The following is a 21818-nucleotide window of genomic DNA, read 5'->3' on the forward strand; positions in this document are numbered from 1 at the left end:
TTGCTCTTTCTGAGCTATCATAGCTTTTTCTGTCGCGGGCGGTGACTTGTAGAGGGAGCCCAGAGATTAGACAGACCATAGACCTCAGTTCTAATCCTGCTTCTGCCACTTACTGGTGTCCTACTTCGGTGAACATCACCATGTGAATAGAACCGATCTCGAGTTAAGGATTAAATGACGCAAATACCTAAAGGGCTAACGATGATGAAATCAAATGATAGTTGTTATAAAAATTGCCTCTGTCCCCTCATAGACTGAGAAGTGACGGGTGCCCTCAGAAGGGTCGGGTACAGGTTGTCGACCTCCGGAGTGAAACATTCTCCCAGGTCGAGTGTGCAGGCTGTGGGGAGGCGGGAGCTGGCCGCGAGGTGGCGCCCGGCTCGGGCTGGGTCAGCGCAAAGGCTGCGGCGCCGCGGTGCATCGAAGCTCCCGGGCTTAGGACCAATCCGGCGGGCAGAGGCGGAGACTCCGTGGAACACTGCTTCCCAGGATCACACCCTCACTCAGTGTGCTTTTGGGCGGCTAGGGAAGTGGAGAGGCCTTTCCCAGGTCCGCCTCTTCCAGACAGGGATGCGGCCGGTCGGTCCTCGGGTTAGGTTTTAATAAGATCACGGTTGTTGGGCCGCACTGGGAAGGTGCCCGATGCAGACGACCTCACTGCCCTCCACCACCCCACTTTGCAGATAGGGAAGCTGATGCCTCAGAGGTGGAGTAGCCCGAGGCCGCACAGCTGGTGAAGAACCGAGGAGGGACTTGGACCCGAGGCCCCTGCTCTTCTTCCCTGCTCACCCCATCTCCCGGTCCAGGCTGCCGGGGTCGGTCCCGCCGCTCGGCCTCCCTGGTCCCACCCCTACATAGCTTCCCTCCCGGGCACTGTGGAGCTCCCCTCCCCCGGCTCCCGGTTTCCTTGTCAAAACTTCCTGCCTTGGCGAGGACCCGAGTTCCCACCCCCTTCCTGCCCCCCGCCTCTCCGCGCCCCTCCCCGCCCTGCGATCCACAACGTTCGGCCTCCCCGCCGCTCCCGCAGTCGGGCCAGGACTCCACACAGGGACCTCCGCCCTATCCTCCTCGGGCCAACCCCGGCGGTCCCCATCCCCGACGGACGAGAGATAGGGTCCCAAGGCAGGTGAGTGACTGCGCGTCCCTGATCCCGCGACCACTCTGCCTTGGGAAGGGCGTGCAGATTCTGAGGTCTTCTGGACAGGAAAACCCCTGGGTGGGGAGTGGGGAAAAAGAGAGCCCATCAGAGACACCTGAAGGGGATTGGGCAGTGGAGAGGGACCAAAGGGGATTGGGGGTTGACATCCATAATAAAACAGTATGTAAATGACATGCAAATGAGGCTGCTTCCCAGCCTCTAGTATGGGACTTCATGCATCCAGCTGTAGCCACCACCCCATGGCCCCCTCTCAGGGCTGGAGAGAGAAGTGGGTACCAGACCCTCTAGTTGGCTGAAAGGATGTGGAGTGTTAAGAGCACCACAACTGTACACCAGAAATTGATACAACATTGTAAACTGACTAGACGTCAATTAAAAAAAAATCCCAGTAATAACTTTATATTGAGTTCATGCTAAAATTGCATATTAAATATACTAGATTACTTAAAATATTATTATCAAGACTAAAAAAAACCCGAGCATCCACATTGGAGTCAAGGCTGCCCAGGTTCGAATCTCGATTCTTCCCCTTATAAGCTGTAGGACCTTGGTCAAGAGACACCACCTCTGTGTCTCAGTCTCTCATTTCTAAAACGGGAATAATACGATATAGTGCCTACCTCGTGGGGTTGTTGTGAGACTTAGATGAGCCAAAACATGTCTCCTGCTTGGAGTGGTGCCTGGTTAGTGTTCATTCTAGTGTTGCCCCTCTCCCCACCAGGAGAAACTTTTGAGAAGGATGTAGGGAAGGGACCCAGGCTTGCAGGTCCCCGGCACTCAGAGCTTCATAGCTTTGCTGGTTTTGAGGACTAGGAAGTTGGCCTAAGGTCTCAGGCATTTGGATCCTCAGAAAGCCCAGTGGGCTGATACGTGTGACAGGGAGCGAGGATGTGGAGCCCCAGGAGTCCGGGCCCCAGTGCAGCCGTCCCTCACCCCGCCCACCCCATCGCCAGCCTCCAGTAGTGGACTCTCAGTTGTCCTGTTCTGGCCTTTTATGAGTGGCCTCTCCCGGGGCTGGGTTGTGACCCCATTCCCCAGGGATGGGAACAGCTTGTGCTGGCCCGAGTTTCCCAGGCTCCCAGGCTTGGCTGCAGGCAGGATTGGGCAAAGGATCAGCTTTCAACCTTGGCTTAAGCTGGGCCTGGGGGGTCGGGGAGCAGGTCTCTGAATCCCCCCCCATCCCAAGCCATGATATGTACCTGTGTGTGTGCACATGGGAGCCAGAATGTCGGGGCAGCTCTCCTCTCTCCACCATCTGTTCCCTGCTGCTGCCTCTTCCTCTTCTAAGGCTTCTCAGAGTCTCCCCACTATACTTGTCACTGCAGTGGGGGCTACCCACCCTGCCACCTGGGAGCTGGGTCCACTGGTCTCTTTCTCTCTTCACCAGGAGGTGAAGCCAAGGGTTGACATCTGTTTCTCCACTACCCATTGCCTGCCCCCTGCCACCACATTCCCTATCAGACTTTCCCAGAAGAGGAAACCAGCTCTCCAGGCAGCCCCATCCACTGTTCGGAAACCTGGACAGAGATAGAGGTCGCTGGGCTGCTGTCTGCCTCCCCCACCAACACACACCACTGGAGCGGGGACTCGGGCCAGGTGGGGCTTCCCCGGTGGAGCTCTCCGAGCTTCTTCTTCCAGTAGCCTGGGGAGCCTTGAAAGAGAGGTCTCCCGGGATGCACGAGGGGCCTCGGGGCCCATCCTAGCTCTGGGGAGGGTGTTGGTACCACTCCTGGCACCTAACCTATAGGGGAGAAGCCAGCAGGAGGAGCAAAAGACAAACAAGAAGAGAGAGAAAGACAAAGACAGAGATGTAGAGAGACAGAACTATGGAAACAGAGACAGAGACCAACAGATGCAAAAACACAGGCAGTGGCATAGGGACTCCTGGAAACAATAAGCCCCAGAGGGAAACAAGAGACAGACTTGGAAAAACAGAGCAGAGAAACCCAGAGAAGGAACAAAGAGAGACAGAGTCCGAAGACCAAAGAGAAATCATAGGGTTAGAAGGACCCAAAAGGGGCAGCTCAGATTTTGGAGCTTGATGGACCTGGTCCAAATCCTGCTCAGCCGTTGGTTGGCTGTGTGACCTTGGGCAAATTACTTAACCTCTCTGGGATTTCTTCATCTACAAAACGGGCTGCATAATAGCACCTACTTTCTAGGACTGCTGAGAGAATGAAAAGAAAGGACGCAGCTCACAATTTAACACAGGGTGGTCATTGGTACTACAGCACCCACACATGGCAAGATGCAGGTCTCCAGAAACAGCACATGGGTGGGTGTTGGGCCATGGAGTCCCTGTGCGCCCTCTCCTGCCTCTGCCTTTCACCCCCCCACCATGTAGTGGCATCTAGTACCTAGTCCCTTTGTTTAGGAGGAGGTGTGTGGATGGATAGTAAGGGGCATAGTCCCTGGGCCAGACGGATCCGGATGTGAGGACACCCTCTCCTCCCCAGGTGACTCAATGCCTTGCACTCCTGAGCACTCAGCCCATAGGAACTCGGAGCCCAGCCCTGAGGAATTCCTGCCAGAGGTCAGGAGGGCAGGTCTGGAGCCGCCTTTCACTTTGTAACATTGAAAAGTTCTTTCTGAACTCCACCTCTCATCCACTTACCAATGTTGTGTCTTGAGGGCCCTAGAAAGACGGCCTAGTCCTGCTATCTGGTAAGCTGGGGACAAGTCACAGCCTCCAAACATTTCTCCCTCTCCCCTGTTCCCCACAAAGTAAGAATTGAAAGTTGGAAAGGATGTCAGGGATTATCAGTCCATCCATTCCACACAATATTTAGTTACTGCCCGCTGGGTGCCAAGCACGTTGGGTGTGTGTGTGCAGGTGCCGGCCAGTGCTGGGGACACAGCGAGGCAGGCAGAAGAGTGACCTGACCACACGGAGCTCCAGTAGCTCCAGTAGCGAAGACAGACCTTAATAAATACAAAGATAGTGGGATGGGAGCCGTGAGGGAACCCCCAGGGGGCAACCAGCCCACCATGAGAGGGTTGGATGGGAATGGAATTGGAGGCTGTCCCACCCTGCTGGGGAAACCAGACTCACAAGCTGGCAGGCAGTTACAGGGTGGGGTGCCCATTACCTCCTCAGTCCGTCAGACTTGAGGTGTTCCAGAGGCTGTGATCTCCTGGCTTGACCTGGGTTAGTCTCACCTTCCCCCAGAGGAGGGACACTGGTGTCTTTGGCTGGAATTTGGATCTCTGGGGACTAATCCATGTCCAGTTTGGAGCTGGCCTCAGGGCAGAAATGGGGGAGAACAACCCAGGGCTTCTTTGGGCCACGGTGACTGTGCTAAGAGCCTGGAGGGAGGCCTGAGGGCAGGGAGGGTGAGGTGTGGAGGTGGCTTCCTGGAAGAGGCCGGCCTGGAAGGATGGGTAGGACCTGGGCATTCCAGGAGTGGCCTCAGCTGAGGTGGCTGTCTGGTGGGAGGCATGCGAGGGCAGTTGGCTGTCCAGGGTGATGTGAGCACAGGAGCAGGAGCAGAGGCTGGACACCTGGCCCCTGGGCGCCCTTTCCGGTGGTGTGGGGAGCTACAGAGACATTAGAGAGAGGCAGTGGTCAGAGCAGAGCCTCACTTTCTGAGGGTATCTGGGGGTGGTGATGAGCAGGAGGAGCTGTGGGGGAGCCGTTCCCTGGCCTGTGTCACCCCAGGGGTTACTCCCCCAACCCACTGCTTTGCTCTCTGAAGCAGATTCTAATCGTGCTGTTGCCTGTGATGACCAGTTGGCCCTTGGGCAAGTCAGTTTACTTGAGATCCTCCATGGCCTCTCCTGTGAAATGGGGATAACACTCACTACAGCAACAGGTGGTGGCGAGGGTCGGGACAGGCTCCAGCCTCCAGTAGGCATGCGATGGATGTTTGGTGAATCAGAATCCCTGCATTTTCCCTATTTCCTGATGAGTAAACAGGTCGGGCTGAGGACCCTCTAGCTTCTGTTTCCTGAGCCACAGAGAACACAAGGCCGGCCCCTCACCCCTGCCCCCTTCCCGCCCAGCCGCTGGAGCTCACACAGGCTTCCTGTCCCTCCATCCGGCAGACATGCCTGGCGTGCCAAAGGCCTGGCTTGGCTGGACGTAGGAGGGGCTCCTTGCATGCGTGTACGAGCGTGTACACATGTGGACTGAGTGGCGTGTGGAGCAGTCTAGGCTGCTGGCAGAGCTGGGCCAGAGGGCATCCCTGTGTGTGTGTGTGGAGGGGGGGAATCTTTGGACTGGGATCTCACTGCTGAGGGGGAAGGACTAAGTGATCGTGTCTCCATGGCAAAGAGAGGTTATGAGAGGGCACAGAGAACAGACACAGACACAGGGGAGATCCAGAAAGAAAAGAGAGCTACAGGGCGAGGCAATCTTGGCACCAAGCTAAGACACAGGGCCTGGTTTGTGGATTGTGGCTGGAGTTCAGCTTCCACTCCATACCAGAAGGTGGATCCCCTAGTGCAGTGAACGTACTGTACAACCGTACATGGTAGCCTTAATATAGAAAAGGAGGGAGAGAGGCAGATAGAGATCAACAAACCGATGGAGGAAGGAAAAAAAAAAAGACAAAGCAGAGAGTTTCTGATGAAGAACAAGACAAAAGGCCAAAAGAGATAGGCAGAGAGTCTAGAACTTGGGGGATTCTATTTCTGCATCAATACATGTCCACTGAGCAGCCTCTGGTCTGAGGTTCTGTTCCAGGATGGTCACTGGAACCAGCAGTTCCAACCCCAGTGAATCCTGGGAGATGTGGGGAGTTATTCTCCCATTTTACAGATGAGGAAATGGAGGCTCACTGGGCTCAAGTGAGATGCCTGAATTCATACAGCTTGTAAGGACTAGAAACTTTGGACTCCAAGATGGAAAGAGAAGAGAGACAGAGAGAGACAGAGGAGAGAGGAGGGGCCAGTGGAACCAAGCAAGGATCTGGAGTTGGTGCTCAGGCTGAGAGCTAGGGGAAGCAGAATTCAGGCGTCCTGCCTCATCAACCGCCTTTGGCTTGAAGATGTACCTGGCGGGCAGCCCATCGTTCTGGGGGATCAAGTTCTCGGGGGAGCCGGGTCCCCTCCCCTCCCCACTTCCTTTCTCTCTGTCAGCATCTAAGTCCCCATTCCCATTCCCGGATCATCCTGGGGGTTCTTCAGGAAAAAAAAAAGAAAGAAAGAAACAGTATTTCCTGGAATTAATACTCAAAGGGTATGACGGTGTCAAGGGGAGTGGGGAAGGGGCCGAGCGGGGTGCAGGAGTGGGACTGAGGATGCTGTCATGGAGACAGCTGACGTTCACTGAGCTTATTACAAGGGTCTCTAAGCACTTTATCTGTATTTAACTCATTTATTCATCTGCATAACAACCCTATACAGGGAAGTACTATTACCATCCCCATTTTAGGGATGAGGGAACTGAGAACTGGGATTCACACCCAGAGGGTGGGAGGGGACACAGAGCTCAGAGGGTATCCTTTGCTACACCACCTCCCACAGAAGAGAGGCTGGAAGGGAGCTGGCGGGGAAGTCCCTCTTGCTGTCTCACTTCCCTTATCCCCACTCTTGCTCTCTGCCTTTGGTAGAAATGGACCATCTTCTGTCCACTAGGAGCACTACTCCCCACCCAGAGGCCCCAGACTCATCTCCCTTCTCCTAGGAGGGGCTGGAGTGCAGGGTAGGGGGGCTCCCTACCAGAGGGAATCAGGCTGAACAGAAGAGCTGGGTTGGGCCCTGTGTGGGCTTGGAAGTGGAGAGGGCAGGGATGCTGGGGGCTGTGTAGGCGGGACTGGGGACTAACTGGGAGGGGTGGGGGTTTGCCTGGCCAGGAGCCCAGCTGCTTTGCATCTCGAGGTGGAGGAGAGTGAAGTGTCAGTTCATTCTTGACTGTAAACACATGCCGGTTCCCACGCCTCTGATCAAGTTCTTGCGTTGGCCCCCACCCCCATCCCCTTCGCCTGTCCAGCCCCCTGCCAGGCTCCCCTTTCCCCATAACTGAGGCTATTAAAAAGAGATGCAAAGCCCCTGGGATTCCCGCCTGGGCTCAGGCTTTTCCTGGAATCTCAGGGAGGGCTCTGCTGGTCTGGGTTTGGATCCCAGCTCTGAGATCACTGGCTGTGTGGCCTTCAGCAGGGGACTTACCCCCCCGCTTGTCTGTTTCCTCATCTGTAAAATGAATAATGATATATACCACAGTGCGTTGACATAAGCTTTACATGAGATGATCCATGTAAATCATTCAGCACTCGGCCTGTGCCAGCCTCATAAATGATACATGGGGTCAGGTGATTATTCTTATTGTGAGGGAAGGTGTGTGGGTCCCTCAGTCCAGAGATGCAGTGAGGAAAGGGGCTGAGCAGGGAAAAGAGAGGCGGCATCTGGATGGGAAGGAGGAGAAGCAAGCCTACAGTGGCCCCTGGGTTGGGTGGGAGGCCAGTGGTTGTCTGATTTCAACTCTTGAAGGGGCCCTAATGCTGCTGGGGCTGGGGGTGCTGGGGAGGGTGGGCCAGGGCTTTGGGTTCCCTAGCCCCTCAGGGACAAAGGCTCTGATGGGAACAAGCCTGGGGGGCCAGGCTGGGGCTCCGAGCTCAGGGACCAAGTCTGGTCAGGCCAAACCCTGCCTCTCCCTGCCCCAGCAGGGAGGTTCCCCATCTCCTGCCAGGTTCCCCATCTCCTCTGTCCCCTCCCTGTGGACCACCCACTGATCTCACCCACCCAACCCTGGCTTCCAGCCCCACCACAGTCTAGCTGAGGACTCCTCTGCACTCCAGTCCTACCCTGAGGCCCTTTGGGAAAACAGAATCTCCCCACCCCGCTATTTATTAGAGTCAAGCCCCTTGGATTAGGGTCAGGCCATCCTTGAGCTCCTTGCCCACCTCAAGATCCCTCTCAAAGCCCCTCTGTGAACCATTTCTTCTAGAATTTGGTTAAGAGGAGGTGGCTGGTGGGAGGGGGCTGATGCAGATGAGAGGCAGGACTTGCTTTGGGCTGGCAGCCCCTCCCTGCTGTGCCTCACTCCAGGCTTTCCTGTTCCAGGTTTTGTTCACCTCACTGGATCCTGGAGTTTTGGGGACAGATCCAGGCCAGCAGAAGCCTGGGGGTCCCTGAGTGGCTGGAGATGAGGTTCACCCAAGGACAAGGTGATGACCCTGGATCCAGACCAACTGAGATCCAATCTGAGGACAGGACCTCCATGCCAGGGCCACAGAGGGGGCTCCAGGAAGACGGGAGTGTGGACAAGACTGAGGGATGAAGAAGTGGAGATGTGCGGACGGCTCGGGCCTTGCTGCCCGTGGCCCTGCTGCCAAGCACACTTGAGGGGAATGGGGAGGTCAGGTGGGACCAGACAGGGCGAACCCTGGAGGTGGTCACTGGGCCTGGGAAGGTGGCCAGAGCAGGGCTGGGGCAGAAAGCATAGTTTTGGGACATTGGAAGAAAGAGCCAACTCTGTCGGGAAGGGGGATGGGGGACGTGCGGGGGATGCCGTGGAGGTGGTGCGCTGGGACAGACCGTGGGGATCATCCTGAGGACACTCCTGACTGTGGCCTGGCTCCCTGGGGACAGGCTGGGTTCCTCCCTCACCCCCTCAGGGTGAGCCGCAGTGCTCAGCTCAGGAGCCAAACCACAGGAAAGAGGGTTCTGACCCTTCCCCGCTCTCCCTCCTACCTTCTGTGTTCAGGGGTGGGTGGGAAGATGAAGCCCCTCCAGACCCCCTGCTACCCTCCCCGAGTACACACAATCTAGCCAGGCTCTATTTCCTGTTTTCAGGCTCCATATCCTGAGATCTGGGATCCCCCAGGACACTCTCTGACCCCTCCAGGCCCTGGGGCCCTTCCCTCAGCTCACCTGAGTTTCTCAGGCTCCAGGATGCCGTAGAGGCCTGGTGAGTTACCTGGAGTCGGAGGATGGATGGGAGGAACACAAGACTATAGGTGGAGATTTGGCCCAGAATCTAGGCAGCCATCACTGCTTTGCAAGCCTGGAGAGGGGTGGGTTGAAGTTTGCAGTGGGTGGGAGGGACCCTGGGAAGGAGAGGTGGGCCAGCCCAGCACTCAGAGGGTGGTGAGCAGACTGCTGGAGGGTCTACTGGTGGGACACAACGCTGGGGGGATGGGTTTAAATTAGGGAGCATCCCTCTGAGCATTGCCCCTAGGGGATCTGAGAGCGGCCATGGGGACCCTGGGAGTGTGTGGGTGGGGGCCTGGGGTGGGGCCCGGCAGCAGGCATTCCAGAGATACTCAGGGGGGTAGGGGGCCAACTACCACGACCTTTCTCTCTTCTCTGGGAAAATTACAAGCAGATGTAGGCGCCTCAGGGAGGCATAGAGGAGGGAGCCAGGGCGAGATTTAGGAACACAGAACAGAGAATCTGAAACCGGCCGCGGGGGCGGGCACTGGAGGGGCTCAGCTGCTCCTGAGCTCAGGAGCCAGAACAGACTTCTTTGAGGTCCTGACCTGCCTCCCACCCACAGGGTGAGGCCAGGGATGGAGGAGGGGGGAGGGGCCCATTTCCAGATGGCTGGGGGGTGGTCAGAGGGAGGTGGGGGCTTCTCCTTAAGCCTGAGGCCAGATTGGGGACCTCCCGGCGATGGCGCCTAGAATTGAGTGCAATGGTGTGCTGGCAAGTCTTTAACGACCGGCTTTGATGGTGGTGGTGGTGTGGCTCTGGTTTGTGGTGTTTGCCGATTTCCACGGTGTAAATAATATCCCCACGCTTGGTTTCAAGCTACTAATGTGACAACACTGAATAAGGAGTAGGGAAGAGAAGTCACGATTGGCTCTTGGGAGTCAGTACGAGCTGTTTCAGGGCACATGGTTGGGAAGGATTTGCTTTGGGCTGGCAGCCCCTCCTTCAAGGCCACCTGGACCCAGCCCTACACCCACCCCATAGAGCAGGAAGCCCCATCTGCATCAGGGTGGTTTGGGCCTCTGCCTGCATACATCCAGTGATTGGGAGCTCACTCCGCTCCCACCCACCGAGGTCGCTGATTCCATTACAGGACTGCTTTGACTGTTAGAGAGTTCTTCCTTTAACTGAGCCCAAGTCAGCTTCCCTCGTAACTTCCCTTCAAGGGCTCCACTTTCACACCTTGGTGTAATACCAAAGGGCCCTGGGGTAGGGGCTGGGCTGGGAGCTGGAGATTCATGCATAGGTCCCTGCCTCTATGGGACATGGTCAGGGAACAGGCACAGAAGAGTGGTATGTGGATGACTGGTGCTGGGGGTCCCAGAAAGGATGGGTGGGGGCAGTCTGCCAATGGGGGTTGGGGAGCAGGGCAGGGAAGGACGGGGACACTTGAGAGGTGAAAGCTAGACCTTGAGAGGTGAGTACTCAAGGTGAAGAATCGGTGAGGACGTCCAGATGGAGGAAACAGTGTGAGAAAGGCTCAGGGGCATGGCCATGTACCACCTTGCTGGGGAGAAGACCTGGAGCCAGGGAGCATGGGCCAGAAGACCAGAGGCAGCAGCCTCATCTCTTCTGCCACCCTTGCCCTGTCTCTGCAGAGATTTGGTCTTCCAGGTTTGTGGCTGCAGTGCCCTTCACCTGCCCTGCACCTGGCCCTATCACAGGCCTCCGCAATGTCACCACGTCTGTGCTCCCTCCTTTTCCTGGCCCTGGGCCTGGGGCTGGCTGGAACCCTCAACCCCAAGGACCCCAACACCTGTAGCGTCTGGGAAAGGTGAGAGAGAGCTCCAAGCCCTCAGCTCCCCATCCTCCCCACTGGGGCTCCTCTTACCGGTTCCCTCCCTTGCCTCCCTCCCTCTCCAGCCCTCACCTCCCTCCTACTCCTGCTTCTACTCTCTCTGCTCCCTTCCTTGGGTTGCCTCTGACTCCATCCCCATTTCTGGCCTTGTCTCAGTCTTCAACCCAGCTCCGACTTTGTCCTTTCTTTACCACCGTCCCTTGGTCCTTGCAGCAGGACCAAGCACAGGGTAGGATCCATTCACTGTGGAGCAAGCAGAGGGGCTGGCCCAGGGAAAGCAAGGGGGACAGGGTGGAGGAACAAAGCCCAGGGCAAAATTTGGTCACAGGTGCTTTAACCCGTCTCCATCAGTTGGGCCCAGAAATCAGTTCTAGCTTAGTCTCCCCTTATAGGGATGAGGAGGGCAGGTAGTAGATGGAAGGCTGTGGTCCCACATGGTGAGAAAGAGGCTCTGATGGGGGGCGTCCCAGGAATATTACAACTCTGAGAGGATCCCTCCAGATTGAAGGAGGACAGGATGGGGGTCTATCCTAGGCTTGGGGAGCAAGCCTAAATATTCCCCTCTGTGGCCAAGCCCTCATGCCCCCACTTCCCTGTGCCAGCTCTGGCCCCTCGCTGCCCTGGTCCCCTGACCCTGTTCCCTGTCTTACAGCTTCACCACCACCACCAAGGAGTCTCACTTGCGCCCCTTCAGCCTGCTCCCCTCCGAGCCCTGCGACCGACCCTGGGAGAACCCACACATCTGTCCCCAGCCCACGTGAGTGCCCAGCCCTCTCCTTGGGCGGACGGGCTCCTTAGGTAGCTGCCTTGGCCAAGGCCCTGGCCCTCTGTACCCTCGTCCTTTTCTTAGAAACTTTACAGTTTAGAAGAAGCATCCGATCTCAAGGTACTCAAGGCATGGTGTGTGTGTCGGGGTGTGTTTTGGGGGGTGTGGGCGTGGTGTATGGTGTGTATGTGTGTGGCTGGGTGGAGGGCAAGGACAGAACGTTCTTTCTAGGCTCCCCCAGCCCAGAGTGTTGGGCAGGGCCCCAGGCCTCCCCTAGTGCCACACTGTGGGCAGGGGGGGAAGCCGGGGGCCTCAGCAGGGAGGATGGAGGGCCACCTTCCAGGTCTCCCCCAGGGTTGTCTACCGGACCGTGTACCGCCAGGTGGTGAAGATGGAGCACCGAAGGCGCCGGCAGTGCTGCCGGGGATTCTATGAGAGCAGCAGTGGGGCCTGTGTTCGTGAGTCCTGGGCAGGGCCAGGGGGCGGGGTGGGGCGGGGCGGGAGCGGGGCCGTGGAATGGGAGGGGCCTAGCCCACCCTTCCTAGTCCCTCCCTGCCTCCAGCAGGGTGGGGTACTCCTCTGCCTTCTCCCTCCCTGGGTCTTGTTGCCCCTTCAAACCTGTCTCTAGGGGCCCCATGTCTCTCCCACCCCTTCTGGATGTCCCTCAGCAGTCCCTGTCTCTGCACCTCTATCTGTCCAGAGTTCTCTTTCTGTCTCTAGGCTGCTCTTCTCTCTGTCACTGTGTCTCAGGCCTCAGTGTCCAGCTCTCTCTCTGACTCTTCCTGTCCTATCTCTCTGTTGCTATCTGTCTTGACTTGTTGCTGTCCAGTCTCTCCTGTCCCCCACCCCCGGCACCCTGAAACCCCTAAAGTGGAGCTACTCTGTCGCTCTCTCCCCTCCCCTTAGTCCTGGACCATCACCAGCCCCTACAGAGACTCCTGCCCAGCCTGACGCATGCCCCCGACCCTGCACCCGACCCCTACCCTCTCTCTGGACAGCATACTTGTCTAGTCCCTACATGAGGAACACCCCTCCCGTATTTCCCCAACAAAGTGCTTTAAGAATTTCACAGAAGGGAGCTGGGGAGCCCAGAATCCTGAGGTCTAGACAAGCTCTGACTTGAATTGCTTACTCTCAGTCTTTCTGCATCTTAGAGGCAGAATTGCTCCTTAGTGAACTCCAGGTGTGGAAGGAAGCTGGGTTAGGCTTCGGGGATAAAACATGGGAAGGGCAGGGATGGAAGCATCTTCTCACCCCACCCCCACCTCTGCCCCAGCGCTTTGTGCTCAGGAGTGTGTCCATGGTCGCTGCGTGGCTCCCAACCAGTGCCAATGTGCACAAGACTGGCGGGGCGACGACTGCTCCAGTGGTGAGTGGCTGGTGACTGCAGGGCGTAGCCTCTTGTGCCTTCAGGGATGCAGGACCCTTGGGCACACTCTTCCTACCAGGGCACACGTGTTTAGGACCCCAGGGCAACTACCCATCAGAGCCCCACTGCAGCTGCCTATTCCAGAGATGTGGTACAGGGGATAGGCCAGAGCCAGACGGGGGTGCATGTCAGGGCTGGGAGACAGAGACAAGGACTAGCTGGAGGCTGGGGAAGGGTAAGACCCCTGGTAACCCTCTTCTCCCCTCCCCATCCTGCAGACTGTGCCCCAGGAGTGTGGGGGCAACAGTGTGACAGGCCCTGTAACTGCGGCAACAGCAGCTCCTGTGACCCCAAGAGTGGGGCATGCTCCTGTCCCTCTGGCCTGCAGCCCCCGCACTGCCTTCAGCCTTGCTCCCCTGGCCACTATGGCCCTGCCTGCCAGTTCAGCTGCCAGTGCCATGGGGCACCCTGTGACCCTCAGACTGGAGCCTGCCTCTGCCCCCCAGACCGAACTGGGCCCAGGTACCTAAAGGGAGGAATACACACTATGGGGGTTGCAGACACAAGATGTACAGGCAAGCATGGGGATACAGGAGCTCAAACGTGGGGATGGAGTCAGGAGGCCAAGATCTTGGTCCCAGCTTTGCTTTTCGCTGGTTGAGCAAGCTCAAGCAAATCCTCAGCTTGTATGTTGTCTGTGAAATGGGAGCAGTGTTGTCCACCTAGAAGGGTTGCCATGAAGATAACATGAGCTAGCACGTGTGTGAAAGCATGTCACAAAGTGGGGCTGAGACAGGGACACAGAAAGCCCTGTTGTACGGCTAGGTGCAGGGAGAGCTCGGGAGTCACAGGAGGGAGAATGTTCATCTAGTTGGAGATCAAGGAGCTTCATGGAGGGGCTCCGGAGGTGAGCCATCATGATAGAAAACCACGGCAGACAGAGGTGTTCCCCTAGAGGGACCAGCAAAGGCCCAAGTGGAGCAGAGGGCATGTGAAGAGGAGATAACGCCACCCAGGGCACTTCAGTGTATCCTGATGGGGCTGGGTGTCACTGCTGTTTCGGTCCTGCAGTACCCAACAGGGAAGACTAGAAGGGCAGGGTGACTCACTGAGTCCTAGGGTCAGGCCTTCTTACTGGGGAGGGTCTGTGTGTGGTTGGCCAGCCGTTGGAGGCAAAGGGGAGGCAGGTACTCCTTGTTTACACACAGACCTCCACCCTCTGCCCAACAGCTGTGAGGTGTCCTGTTTACAGGGCACTGTTGGCTTCTCCTGCCCCAGTACCCCTCCTTGCCACAATGAGGGTGTTTTCCAGAACTCCCAAGGCTCCTGCAGCTGCCCACCTGGCTGGATGGTAAGAAGGGTGGGGCCTGTGGGTATGAATTCTGTGGGTGGTTCTCTACAGGGATGGGAGGAGGGTATGAGTGAGGTGGGTGGGCTCTGTGGCCCCTGGAGAGGTTTCAGGATTTGGGGTAGAGGGGTATTGAGGGCTCCTGTGGTCATGGGGAGGGGGCTGGGCACCTGGGGCTTTGTCAACGTCTCACCCCCCACAGGGCACCATCTGCTCCCTGCCCTGCCCAGAGGGCTTCCATGGACCCAACTGCTCCCAGGAATGTCGCTGTCACAACGGAGGCCTCTGCGACCGATTCACTGGGCAGTGCCGCTGCGCTCCGGGCTACACCGGGGATCGGTGAGTGGCGTTGGTGGGGGCGGGCAGGAGCGACTGGGGGCCGGGCCAGGAGGAGGTGGGCGCGCGCGGTCAGGCTCACTCCCGCTAGGCGCCCAGGTGCAGTGAGGAGTGCCCCGTGGGCCGATTCGGGCAGGACTGTGCTGAGACGTGCGACTGTGCCCCCGGCGCCCGCTGTTTCCCGGCCAACGGCGCGTGTCTGTGCGAACACGGCTTCACCGGGGATCGCTGCGCCGAACGCCTTTGCCCCGACGGCCTATACGGCCTCAGCTGCCAGGCGCCCTGCACCTGCGACCCGGAGCACAGCCTCAGGTAGGCCGCGGGACACTGTGGTCAAGGGGTCAGGGGGCCGGTGGGAGAGGCCTTCGGTGCTGAAGCCACTGGCGTCACGAAAACGATCAGGGACATATTCAAGGGCCAGACAGATGTCACAGAAGGGAAAGAGGAGGGGCCTCGGAGAAGGGGAGGGACCGCTCTCAGAACGGCACCTGGCCTCCCTTATGTTTCTAATTCGGCGATGCCCGGCTCCCACCATGCGGAGGGGGCGGGGAGATCGGCCTGAGGACCTCGGCTCAGACCGCGCCGCGCCCCCGTCTCTGCCCGCAGCTGCCACCCGATGAGCGGGGAGTGCTCGTGCCTGCCGGGCTGGGCGGGCCTCCACTGCAACGAGAGCTGCCCGCAGGACACGCACGGGCCTGGCTGCCAGGAGCACTGCCTCTGCCTGCACGGTGGCGTCTGCCAGCCCGACAGCGGCCTCTGCCGGTGCGCGCCCGGCTACACGGTGAGGCGCGCCTCTCCGCGCGGGGCAGGGGAGAGAGGCCGGGGATCCCGCCGGCCCCTCTCACTAGTGCGCCCACCCGCTTTCAGGGCCGGCACTGCGCTAGCCTCTGCCCCTCTGACACTTATGGAGTCAACTGCTCTGCACGCTGCTCCTGTGAAAATGCCATCGCCTGCTCGCCCATCGACGGCACCTGCGTCTGCAAGGAAGGTAACGGGGTGGGGTCTCCGGGAAGGGCGATTTGGGGGCGGGGCCATGGGAAGAAGGGAAAGGCCAAGGGTAGAGGCAGGCCCAAGGTAGGGGAGAGGCTGCGGGGTCAGGGCGGAGCCACTGGGCAGCAGCTGGATGGCGGGAAAGTAGCCAAGCTACTTCCTTCCTGAAATACTCACTTTGCTTTTCTTCAACCATAAAAATCCCACTCGCCCCGTAAAGGCCCAGCCAGAGGCATCTCTTGGCTGAATATTCCTCATCCTCAGTCATACAGAATAGCACAATGGCAGTGCCGGCAAGGGCCTCAGAGCTACCAGGGATGGCACGTTGGCAACCTTTAGGCTAGATTCTGACACAGATCTGTTTTGTTTGACTAGCTTTCTATCATATGTAACAAACGTCCAGTTTTCAGTCCTGGCTCCTTCCTGTTGTCTTATCCCTGAGCCAGAGAACACATTTAGTTACCTGATGGGGCATTTGTGTTTGCTGCTAACCCCATTCATTTTGCAGAAGAGGTAATCAAGAACCAGAAGGGGTGGTGCATCCCCAGGAGTCATTCAGCCTTCTGTCCAACATCTAACAGTTTATATGCTTGTCTCCTAAGGGGCCATGAGCACCCCCACCCCCAGCTCAGAGCTCGGAGCCAGGCACAGCCAATGAACAGTGTGTGCTTGCTCAAGGAGGGAGCTTGCAGGCTGACCTGCAGGTCCCCTCTTCCAGGTTGGCAGCGTGGTAACTGCTCTGTGCCCTGCCCACCTGGAACCTGGGGCTTCGGTTGCAATGCCAGCTGCCAGTGTGCCCACGAGGCAGCCTGCAGCCCCCAAACTGGAGCCTGTACCTGTACTCCTGGGTGGCACGGGACCCACTGCCAGCTCCCCTGCCCAGTAAGTGCACACTGCCTGCTGATCTGGGGGAGGGGAGGACAAAGTACCCCCCAGCGGACTCACCTGTCCTGCCCTCCACTCCTTCTCCAAGAAGGGGCAGTTTGGTGAAGGCTGTGCCAGTCACTGTGACTGTGACCATTCTGATGGCTGCGACCCTGTTCATGGACGCTGCCAGTGCCAGGCTGGCTGGATGGGTGAGCATTCTGGGTGTCCAAGAGGGCTTACTGGGAGTTGGGGGCTGCATCCCACAGGAAATGGGTCCAGAAGAACCCCTATGGAAGGAGGAGCACAGGCCAGGCTCATCCTACCCCTCTCTCTCACAGGTACCCGCTGCCACCTGCCCTGCCCTGAGGGCCTCTGGGGAGCCAGCTGTAGCAACACCTGCACCTGCAAGAATGGGGGCACCTGCAGCCGTGAGAATGGCAGTTGTGTGTGTGCACCTGGGTTCCGAGGCCCCTCCTGCCAGAGATGTGAGGCTCTTTCCCCACCCCCCACCCACCAGCAAGAGTGTTCAGTGCAGTCAGTGTCTGGTGCCAGAAGCCCCCACTCTACCCATCTTGGTCTCTTGTGCTGACTCCATTTTTGGGCCAGTTACCGCAGTGGGAAGGAGGGAGGGAGACAGTAGGGGGTCAAAGGCTGACTGAGGGTTGGCCCCTGCCCCCAGTCACCATGAGCCCCTTCCCCCTAGCCTGTCAGCCCGGCCGCTATGGCAAACGCTGTGTGCCCTGCAAGTGTGCCAACCACTCCTCCTGCCATCCCTCGAATGGGACCTGCTACTGCCTGGCCGGCTGGACAGGCTCTGACTGCTCCCAACGTATGTGGTGGCTTGTGTGTCTGAGCACGTGCGCATGCCCGGGGGTGGGCTGAGGGCCAGAGGCATCCTTTCCCCTGCTCCTGGGTATAAAAACCTCTGAACCCACCTCAAGTCAGCCATTTATGCAAACAACATAAACAAATACTTATTGGGAATCGCCTACATCTTGGGTACTGTTCTAGGTGTCAGGATGCAGCAATGAACAGGCCAGGAAAAAAATCCCCTCCCCTTCTCCATGGGAGGCCTGAAAGGAGCAGCGTTTGTTGGGGGGTGGGGCGCAGGGAGAGAAGGAACCCTAAGTTCAGTTTTGGACATGTTCTTTTCTTTTCTTTCACGTGGCCAATTTATTTTTGCTTATTTATACATGGCCTCTTTCCCACATAAATATAAGAAAATCATGGAAAAGATTAGTTGTAAAACATTTCCCCTTTGGAAAGGGGAAATGAGAAGCTGTTACCATGAAAAAGGTGGGCAGGGTAGAAGGAAGTGATCCTGGAGAAGAGTTTTTCCATAGATTCAGTTCACTACTGTTAGATTATTCGCTAGTGTCAGGTACACAAAAATTATGCCTTAAGTAGTTTGGATATTCACTTCTCTCTTAAGTTTAAAAAAAAAAAAGCCCAGAGCTAAGCAATGTAGTGCAGTTTGGAAGCCTTTGGTTGTCCGGCCCTGGCCAGGTTACTCTGAAAGGCTGTTAGATAGCCAAGTGCAGAAGTTAAGTGGGCAGCTGGGCACATGGGTCTGGAATTCAGGCCAGAGACAGGGCTGCCGATGAGTGATTTTGAGTCATCGGTGTGTACTTATGGTTCGAGGCCTTGGTGTCCCTGGGGAGACCAGAGCTAAGTGGAAGATTTCAGTGATACTGGGGGCTGAGAATTTACCCAGGAGGGGCTGGTCCTGCCTGCTAGACAGGCTCCAACCTTGTCTCCCGCAGCGTGTCCTCTAGGACACTGGGGAGCCAAATGTGCCCAGCTCTGCCAGTGTCGCCATGGCGGGACCTGCCACCCCCAGGATGGGAGTTGTTTCTGTCCCCCAGGCTGGACTGGACATCTCTGCTCAGAAGGTACCAACAGAAAGGGAACTCCATGCCCCTGCCCCTCAAGTCAGCCCTAGTCCAAGGAGGGACAGCCGTTTCCTGGCCCCTCTGATGCCCGCCTGTCTCCTCGGCTCTCTCCTAGGCTGTTCTCCAGGGATGTTTGGTGCCAATTGCTCCCAACCATGCCAGTGTGGTTCTGGAGAGAGGTGCCACCCAGAGACTGGGGCCTGTGTGTGTCCGCCAGGGCACAGCGGTGCCCCCTGCAGGATTGGTGAGTTCTCTAACCCCCACCCCCACCACTGTCCTCAGGGAACCACGATACAGTACCTGCTCAGGTCTCTGCTAGGACCTAGTCCCCTTGTACCACCCTGCCTCCCTACTGGGGCCTCTTTCATACATGCATCCCAAGCTCACCAACAGAGCCAAGATGCTGACCTGAGTGACCACCCCATCCCACGTAGGAAGCCAGGAGCCGTTCACTATGATGCCTACCTCTCCGGTGGCCTATAACTCATTGGGGGCAGTGATTGGCATCGCAGTGCTGGGCTCCCTGGTGGTGGCCCTGGTGGCACTGTTCATTGGTTACCGCCATTGGCAAAAAGGCAAGGAGCACCAGCATCTGGCGGTGGCCTACAGCAGTGGGCGACTGGATGGCTCTGAGTACGTCATGCCAGGTAAGCTGGCCTAGGGCCGGGGGACACACATGAATGGCTGTGTCTTGGGCACAGGGCAGATGGGGTGCGGGGCTCCTGCGTCCCTCCCTGGATCTGGGAGATGGGAAGTGGGGAGTTGGAGAGAGGAAGGGAGGTCAGAGAGGGTGCGGCCTGGGCCCAGGTCTGTCTCCAACTGGGCAGGTCGCCCTGCGCTGTGTCTTGCCTGTGCAGATGTCCCTTCCAGCTTCAGTCACTACTACTCCAACCCCAGCTATCACACCCTGTCACAGTGCTCACCTAACCCGCCACCCCCAAACAAGGTCAGTGCTGGGGGCGGGGATGCACTGTGGATGCACTGGGGCCGCAGCCCTGGTTCTCTGGAAAGCTCCAGCCTTGCACATTCCTGTCCCACACCTCCGCATCAGGTTCCAGGCAGTCAGCTCTTTGCCAGCCTCCAGGCCCAGGAGCGGCCAGTTGGAGCCCATGGGCACGACACCCATGCCACTCTGCCTGCTGACTGGAAGCACTGCCGGGAGCCCCTTCCAGCACCTCTGGACAGGGGTAGGAGCCTGGAGGCTCAGGCAGCTGGGGAGGGTGGATGTGTGCAGTTTAGCATGCGGAGTGCTGTATGTCTGCAGAAGGAGGTTCTGGACGCCAGATCTAGAGGAGGGGGGACCCTGGGGAGGGGACCAGGGGTCTGATTGCACATTGCTTCCTCCTCCTTAGGTAGCAGCCGCCTGGACCGAAGCTACAGCTGTAGCTACAGCAGCAGTAATGGCCCAGGCCCGTTCTATAATAAAGGTGTGGGAACAGGGGGCAAGGGACGGGGCTGGGCTGGGGTTTAGGAGCCTCCATCAAGCCTGACTTCATTCCCTATCCTTAGGGCCCATCTCTGAAGAGGGGCTGGGGGCCAGCGTGGCTTCCCTGAGCAGCGAGAACCCCTATGCCACCATCCGGGACCTGCCCAGCCTGCTAGGGAGCCCCCGGGAGAGCAGCTACGTGGAGATGAAAGGCCCTCCCTTGGGGTCTCCTGCCAGGCAGCCTCCTCAGCTCCCGGACAGCCAGAGGCGGCGACACCCCCAACCACAGAGAGACAGTGGCACCTACGAGCAGCCCAGCCCTCTGACCCATGGTGAGCCCTCCTTCTCCATGGGATAGGGGCTAGAGAGACCTGGGACAAGGGAGATGGAAAAAGAGAAGGGACACAGGGAAAGACTATGGAGGTGGCATTGGGGTCAGACTTGGGTTCACACCAGGGCTGAAGTTTGGGAAGTCACACTGCCCCTTCAAGCCTGTGAAGAGGGCTGGTACCTACCTCACAGGGCTGAGAGTTTAAAACAGTGGTTTTCCAGCACCTGAGTTGTGGAGCTGGTACCCAGAAAAGCTGGAAACCAGGCAGGTGACAAAGTGTTCTCATATCATGTGAGGTGGGCAGGTCTAGGTGGCCTCCCCCACTGGCAGCTGAGGAGCTGCACAAACTGGCCTAAAGCCAGGCACCATCCAGCCATCTTTGGGCAGAAGAGGCTGGAGAGGGGAGGAGAGTGGTGGGAAGGGGAGGATCCACCTCCCTCTCATCTTCTCCCCTCCCTGTCTCCAGACCGAGACTCCGTGAGCTCCCAGCACCCCCTGCCTCCGGGCCTGCCTCCCGGCCACTATGACTCACCCAAGAACAGCCACATCCCTGGACACTATGACTTGCCTCCAGTACGGCATCCTCCGTCTCCCCCGCTTCGGCACCAGGACCGTTGAGGAGCCAAGATGGTGTGCAGAGGTCAGCACACCTGTTCTTTGCTGCCAAAGGCTGAGGACAGAGCCCATTGTACCCTGCCAGGAGCAGGGAGAAGACTGGCAGGTGGTGAACAAGAACATGTTTAATAGAGGATGCGAGTGGAGAGGAGACGGGAGCCTGGCTCCCAGGTTCTATCGTGGGAAACACTGGTCAGCTGGAAGTCTGTGTTCCTTTTCCCCAACCAGCTGCTCCCCAAGGCCCCATGTACATAAACTGGTGGGTTGAATGTTGCTGGATACCTCTGATTTCAGATTGATGTAAAAAATGTATATTGAGTAAATTTTCTGTGCACTCCCAGGCTAGGCTCTGTGTGTGTGTGTGTGTGTGTGTGTGTGTGTGTGTGTGTGTGTGTGTGTGGTTTCAGAAGGGTACCAGGCACAGATCCTGTCCTGGGGCTAACCCAGCTAACTCTAGAAATAGCCTAACTGGCCTCCCTGCATTCACCTGGTACTCCTTCCAACCAACTGCTCAAAATACAAGCTGGCTAGCTTACCCCTGCCTGAAAGTCTTCATGGGTGCCCCATGGCTCCTGGGTCACAGTCAAAACTGTCAAAGGCCTTAAAGGCTTTGCTGGCCCAGCTTATCTGTCTCTTCAGTCTCCCTTGAACTGTGTTCCATGTCACTCTGCTCCAGCCATACTGGCCTCTAGGTCCTCCTATCAGCCACACTTCTTCCTACCACAGGGACTTTGCACATCTGGAATGCTCTTCCTCTCCCACTCACTTGTTTACTTCTGCTTGTCCGTCACATCCCCTCCTCTCTTTCATAGCACTGATCACAGATGTGTTCATGCACCAGATACCTGCAGAAGGCTTACAGGGTGCCGGGCACCTCTGTAATGTGTTGCTTTTTAATGTGATTATTTGATTAATCTCTGTCTCCCCGCCAGACTGTAAGTTCCCTGAAAGCAGGAATCTTGTGTTTATGTTCAACATTGGAGTCCCTTGGCACATAGTAGGCACTCAATAAATGTTCCTCCAAAGGCTGAGTGGCCGAGTGATTTAAA

General features: G+C 57.6%; 1 protein-coding gene across 9 annotated transcripts; it reads left to right on the forward strand.

Annotated features, from left to right (window-relative positions):
• The first annotated feature begins 970 nt into the window (after positions 1 to 970).
• On the forward strand, positions 971 to 21800 carry PEAR1 (platelet endothelial aggregation receptor 1). Of its 9 annotated transcripts, none has more exons than XM_074349606.1 (25): positions 971 to 1126; positions 8162 to 8265; positions 8894 to 9008; positions 10630 to 10805; positions 11482 to 11586; positions 11950 to 12053; positions 12872 to 12964; positions 13243 to 13486; positions 14195 to 14315; positions 14515 to 14651; positions 14748 to 14960; positions 15255 to 15429; positions 15516 to 15636; positions 16357 to 16520; positions 16612 to 16714; positions 16844 to 16990; positions 17209 to 17334; positions 18269 to 18397; positions 18513 to 18641; positions 18832 to 19044; positions 19225 to 19343; positions 19449 to 19584; positions 19750 to 19824; positions 19907 to 20155; positions 20621 to 21800. In XM_074349606.1, the coding sequence occupies exons 4-25, from the start codon at positions 10705 to 10707 to the stop codon at positions 20770 to 20772; spliced, it is 3156 nt and encodes a 1051-aa protein (XP_074205707.1). In that variant the 5' UTR covers positions 971 to 1126; positions 8162 to 8265; positions 8894 to 9008; positions 10630 to 10704; the 3' UTR covers positions 20773 to 21800. The 9 variants fall into 9 exon arrangements, with proteins under 9 accessions (XP_074205707.1, XP_074205706.1, XP_074205712.1 ...); XM_074349605.1 differs by having other exon boundaries at positions 10646 to 10805; XM_074349611.1 differs by having other exon boundaries at positions 10646 to 10805; positions 19255 to 19343.
• Positions 21801 to 21818: the final 18 nt, after the last annotated feature.

This window comes from Camelus bactrianus, chromosome 21, assembly GCF_048773025.1.
Source record: "Camelus bactrianus isolate YW-2024 breed Bactrian camel chromosome 21, ASM4877302v1, whole genome shotgun sequence".
Taxonomy (NCBI): Eukaryota; Metazoa; Chordata; class Mammalia; order Artiodactyla; family Camelidae; genus Camelus; species Camelus bactrianus.